At 47.1% G+C, this 6,000-nt stretch overlaps 1 protein-coding gene across 2 annotated transcripts in view; it reads left to right on the top strand.

Annotated features, from left to right (window-relative positions):
• Positions 1 to 270: 270 nt before the first annotated feature.
• Positions 271 to 6,000, top strand: part of SLF2 (SMC5-SMC6 complex localization factor 2) — a 34,817-nt gene continuing 29,087 nt past the window's right edge. For both annotated transcript variants that reach the window (XM_084210632.1, XM_084210631.1), the window contains exons 1-2: positions 271 to 532; positions 5,776 to 5,819. In XM_084210632.1, the coding sequence (XP_084066758.1) occupies positions 423 to 532; positions 5,776 to 5,819 (154 nt within the window). In that variant the 5' untranslated portion in view covers positions 271 to 422. The remainder of the gene's footprint in view (positions 533 to 5,775; positions 5,820 to 6,000) is intronic.

Genomic DNA, 6,000 nt, shown 5'->3' with positions numbered 1-6,000 from the left:
GAACACCGGGAGCGCCCGGGAGCGGCGGGGGCGGGGCCCGCCCCGAGCGCACCAATCAGAGAGCGGCAGCGCGGGCGGGGGACAAGCACGAGACCAAGGCGCCAAACAACCCTTCCTCCCGGAACGGCGCTCCCGCTCTGCGCTCCCCGGCAGCCAATCACAGCCACGATCCGGCTTCCCGTCCCGCCCCCAGTGGAAAGAAACCAATGGGACACGCAGCTGCTGCAGCCTCTCAGCCAATCAGCGTCTGAGCCCATTGAAAAAGAAAAAAAAGGAAGAGCGGAGCCCGTTAGCTCCTGCCCGTGACCTGCGGCCGCGCTGGGCGTTCCGGCCGTGTGGGGCGTTCGAGCCGCGCTCCTGGCGATGCTGCCGGCGGCGGCCGCTCCCCTCCACCGCTCGGGCCCCGCCGTGCCGCCCGTGCCATGACCCGGCCGCTCGGCGAGGGCCTGCCGTCTCCGGGCCCTCCCTTCGCCATGTCCCGCCGCCATGTTACGCCGGCGGCCGCGGGCAGAGAGGCGGCTCAGGACTGCAGGTACGGGCGGGGCGCGGGAGAGGAGCGGTCGCGGTCGTCGCCGGGCACCGAGCCCGCCTAGGGGGGCGCCCCGGCTGCCGGCGTGCGCCGCGCCGCCCAGGGCGGGTGGCGGGGGTCGGCTCGGCGAGAGTTACCGGGGCCTCCCCGGGAGCATCGCCGGGAGCCGGCCCCGGTGTTCCAGCCGCCGAGGGGCCCGGCCGGGGCCTCCTCATCGGAACCGGCTCGTGGTGCCGCTGTTCGTTGGCCGAGGCGTCTGGCAGCGTCCCGGAGTCTGAAGGGAGTGCCCGGCGAAGTTCAGGCTGGCATTTCCAGCGCATCCTTCAGGATGCCGGGGCCGTCCCCGGGTGCCCTCCCCGCCCTGCCCTGGCGTTACCCAGCCCTCTGCGGAGCTGGGCGGCGGCAGCGGTTCGGTCTAACCGAGAACTGGGGGCGTCGGTTCAGCTCCCGAACCTGCTCCGGCCGGGAGCTGCGCCTAACGGTGCTGGGGGACCGTGCCCAGGGAAAACACGGGCTGCCGGTGACAGTGCTCATAGACTCGACAAACTTGTCTGCTAACTAGAAACTCAAATTCTGCCAAGGATTTGAGGCTTTTCAGAGGCTGCTTTGTTGTTTCTTGCAGAATGAGACAAGTCATACTTTTCTTATGCTGTGAGTAGCACCTTACTTTGTTCAGATCCTCTGTTTTGATGGCACTGTCATTTAAAAAGAAGGGCACAGGGTAAAAGTTCACTTTTTCAATCTTACTTTTTGCCCAAGAAAGTGAATCGAAACTGTAATTTCGGTTTTGTTGCAGTTGTCTAAAAGACTGAGTTTTTCTATCTGAGTTTCTGTTTTGGCTGGGGTTTTTTTGTTTGTTTGTTTTTGTTTTTTTCTTTCTTTGTTTTTGTTTGTTTGCTTTTTTTTGGTTATTTTTACAGAGCTTTTCAAGATGCTCTGTTATCAAAGATGTAGTAGCTTTTTGTAGTTTACTCATATGTTATGAGAATGTGCTATCTTGGAGCTATTGCTAGTGTTTCCAACACAGCTTTTTAAAAGGATAGTTTTTATCCAGCCAGAGATAACCACGAATATGGCTGTAAACAGTAACAGCTTTTATGAAATGCTTAGGGGCTTGTTTTTCAAGACAAGTGAAAGTATTTCCTCCTTCCCTCTTCCATGCAGGCTGTGTCCTTATTTTTGAAAGGCCTGAAAGGTCTGTTAGGTTCATCTCCTGGTTGTGCAGCTTTTTTCTGTTGTTGGGTCAGATAATGTATTTATGGGTTTTGCATTTTCTTTTGGATTTTTAGTGGTCTCCTTGGTGTCTCATCCGAGCTGAGATTTCACAAAATATGGTGTGATAGTTTTTATTTGGGATAAAAGATCTTGCTGAATTTATATATATTGCTGAAAAGTGTTAACCAGAGCTGTATAGGGGTTCAGAAAGATACATTAAACAACTGTGATTTTCATGTTAGCAAAAGAGTGAAACACAGTAACCTTCTACTAAAGGGTTGAGATTCTCCTGTGAACTATTTGTGAACAGTTATGGCCCCATTCACATAGAAAATCACATTTCTCTTTGTATTTCACATGTATGTGAAAGGCAAGTTGGACAGCCCAGTTCTTTTTCACGTCCTTCCTTGTACTGTATTGAATTCTTTCTTTTTTTCTTTTCCCCACCCTTTGCTTTTGTCTGAAGTTTCTAGTACACTTCCTTGTCTGAGACGCAATACAGAACCTTGGCTGGACAGTTCCTAGCCCTTGCACTCCGAAAAGCAGAGTTACAAATGCAAAGGAGAAAATATTGGTGGATAAGCACTTCCAAACAAGCTGCCTAAGACAAATCACTCACCATATCTTCATTCAAATTACACTTGAGGGAGAGGGGAAGTGCCTTCATTCCCTGTTGTTTTGTATAATTATGGAATAAACAGAGACTCTTACAAAGCTCTTGGATTTATAATAAAAGACAGCAAAAAGAGCAATATGGGAAGGACATAAGCAGCCATTTGGAATCAGTGGCTGTGGAAACAAGGACAGAGATGGCAAAGGCCTTGGTTTTTGGTTTTGGTTTTGTTACAAGCTGCCCTGGAGGCCAGAGTAACTGAGGTTCTTGTTAATCGGTCCCTTGGGGCAGATTAGGGAGAAAGAACACTGAATACCTGGTGTTTATATATATGCACACATAGGGTTTATTTTAGGATTGCAATGGAAATGAGGTTGCAATGGAAATGTAGCCATTTTGGTTATTATCTCTAGTAATAGGACAATATAAAAAGATACCACTTAATGAAATAAATAAGGAAAAGAAAGAAAAGGCAAGGATAGGAGTAGATTGCAGAGATATCACCACCATGGATCCAGTGATGAGATTTGATTGTTGCAATTCCGATGTCTGCTGGCCAAAGTGGAACTTGCAGTCTGGATCAGTCAGGGATGTGGGAAGGCCCCAAAACGTAGAGCTCAGTGGGTTAATGGATGTTCAGGTGGGAATGCCCAGGTGCCTCCCTTGGAGAGGGTGAATTTAGCACTGTCTGTTACAAGGCTCCAGAAATGAGTCTGGGGGCACTTTGGGCGTCTTTGATGGTTTATGACCCCATCTTAGGCCGGTGCTTCTCGCATCATGTTTTCTCCCATTATGCCTTATCAGAAGGGATAAATACCTTCAGCCTGAGTGTGAATATGCCAATGCCTCCCCCTGGGTGGGGGCTGCTGTTTTACACCTGAGTCAGTTGTGTAAGGGAGGACATTGGTGTGATAAAAAGCATTTTCCCACCTCTGCATTGTCTGTGCCTTATCTTCCTTGTCCCTTGTCTGGCTCAAGCCCCAGCTTGTGGTCATGCTCTGGATGTGGGGGTACACCCTCTCCCATCTTAGGCCCATCAGAGATGTCAACTCCACACACAAAACCCCTCTTCTCTCCCCTTCCATTGGGGGTGCAAACCTGGGCCTCAGCAGTATTGCTTGTTTGAGTCAATGACCTTTAACATTTCTGTCCTGCCCAGCTTGTCTTCAAGGTGTAGGTGCAGAGAGGGATCTGGGTGGTAACTGAAGATGAGATGTTGCCTGCCAGCAGTGCTTCATGTGCAGCTGGGGCTTTAATGGGGAAGAAAGAAGTACAGTTGCTCAGTCAGGGAAAGAGGAAGGATTTGGAAGGATAGGCAGTGTGGAAAGCTCTGGGCACTGGATGGTTTCGCAGCTTGAGAGCAACCCAAGCAAGCACTGGGTGTGTCCTGAGGAATGCGAGGTGGAGAGGGCTTTGCTGTGAGCAGGTGAGGCCAGTGAGGAGTGCAAGGAGGTCTAGGGCAGAAAAACAAATTGGTCAGCAGCAATAACAGTGAATAAACCTGCGTTTGAGTCTTTGGCTCTTCTGCTGAACTGAAATATGGGGATCCTGTGTGCTGCAATTTTTCTCTTATTTGAAAGTAGCTGAGTGATAGAAGCAGCAAGAGTTGTTAGGTCTCAAGCTGAACTTTACTTGAACTACAAGGCTCTGCTGAGTAATCAGAGATGGATTATAGAAAAACCTGGGGCTAACAACCTGAACATTTACAGTTAGACTAGACAATGTTAATGGCTTAAATATTACTTTATAATTAATAGCTGGAGTGGACAGCCCATAAATAGTGGTACATGAACAGTAACAACCTCATTTACAACATGGAACACAGAACCAACTGAAACTCCCCCTGAAACTGAGAGGGTGTGAATATGACCACAGAGCACAAACAGTGAACCAGGGAAGACTGACAAGAGCCCCGACCCTAAAATCGCTGTTGGTCTGGACTGGTGGGTAGTTTAGGTTGCCCAGGGATTTCTGTTTGTGGTCCCTTTTTTTGAGGCACCAGCTTAAGCTACCACCAGGCAACTGATGTGTGCCAGTAAACCTGTCTAATGGAGTTGAGAGCCTAGTATCCAAAATTTAACACTGTTGCTGTAGTGTGTGGGAAGAACACACTTATTTTTTCCCTATGTCAAACTGAGCTGGGACAAGCTGGAGGCAGCCAGTCTTTGACAAGTAGCTTCTCTGCTTTCTTTGGTAAGCCAAACCCAGTTTTGTGCGCCCACAGATTCTGATTACAGGTTACTTTTCACTGAGTTACAGTATCTTCAAATATCAGTGCTTGCCAGTATCGTGATTTAAGAAGTATCAGTGCTTTATAAACAGGTCTTTGTATTTCTGTAGGTGCTAACAATGCAAAAGCTGTGTCACAAAATGCAAAAGTGATGATTACAAGCTTAAAGAAAGATTCAAAATTAGATCCAAATTAATTTCATTTTTTGAAGTTTGGCATCTTCATATTCTGCCCACAGTCCTGATAAAAACAACCACAGTGGGTTCTTCTGCCCTAAACTTCCAATGTGGTTACTGAATCTTTGGGGACACAGTCGTGTATGGATACTTGCATATGTTAGCTTAGTTTCTGGAGTAAGTAGATTTTGCCTTTGTTATCACTGTTACTCAGGCAATTACAATGTATCTTTGCCTTGGAAGGTGCAGAAAGACAACAAAACCTGGAACCAACCCCTGCTGTTCTTGCAACAATCGTGCTCACATCAATACTTTGTTTGAACGTGGAGACACTTGCAGAGCAGGCGCTCAGCACAGCCTTAGAGTCATTAGCAAGCTGTGTGGAGGAAGAGATACACACCGAGTTCACAGATTCTGATGTCTTCTGTTGTTCAGCCAATCTGCCCATTTTTAGAAGCGATATTCTTCAGTGGAGAATGCCCTGGTGTTCTCATGTCCCACTTGCTCTTGGCAGAGATAAGACCTCTGATTTAAAGCTAGTGATTGCCTCTAGGTGACTGTTGGCTGCTCTCTGTTGGGAGCTGGCTGAGATGGATGCTGGCTTGGGTTAGCAGCTCGGAGTGATGGTGGACATGGGGAGGTTGTTAAATGACATCATGTCACCATGTAATGTGCTGCTGAGGTCTCACCTAGGATCCTGGGTGCAGGTGAGGTCAGTCCCATTCAGGACAGTTTAGTTGAAGGTGGAAGGGTGGTTAAGATTTACCAGGATTATTAAAAAAAACAGTTTGAGTGAGGAAACTGACAGGTTTAACTTCTTTAGCCAAGCAGAGTGAAGGCTAGAAGGTAAAGACAATGATGATGCTTTTTCTGATTTATCAGAAATAAGAGCTGCTGTCATTAAAGAACACCTGTAGAAGTAATTTACAGGTTTTTTGAATTATGTAACATTCAGTGAATGGGCATTTATTTATTGTTCTTTTATAAAGATAAAATTATGTTTTCTCTTCAGAAACCAGTTGATTACAGAGTTCTTCAAGCCAGTTTTAAGTCCAGGTAAATATGGTTTTTTCTAAGTAGAAGATATTTATATGAATTTTAATTATGTAAGCATGCAGAATGATAATCCAATCTCATTCTGTAGTGGAGCAGCAACATAATGAGTATAGTTTACCAAATATGTCAAAATGAGCACATTTAAATTTTTCTAATAATGCAGCTGAAAATATCAGTTTCC

The sequence above is a fragment of the Fringilla coelebs genome (genome assembly GCF_963513975.1).
Source record: "Fringilla coelebs genome assembly, chromosome: 8".
In the NCBI taxonomy this organism is placed as follows: domain Eukaryota; kingdom Metazoa; phylum Chordata; class Aves; order Passeriformes; family Fringillidae; genus Fringilla; species Fringilla coelebs.
The sequence above is the reverse complement of the archived record's forward strand: the minus strand, read 5'-3'. Positions and strand labels throughout refer to the sequence as shown.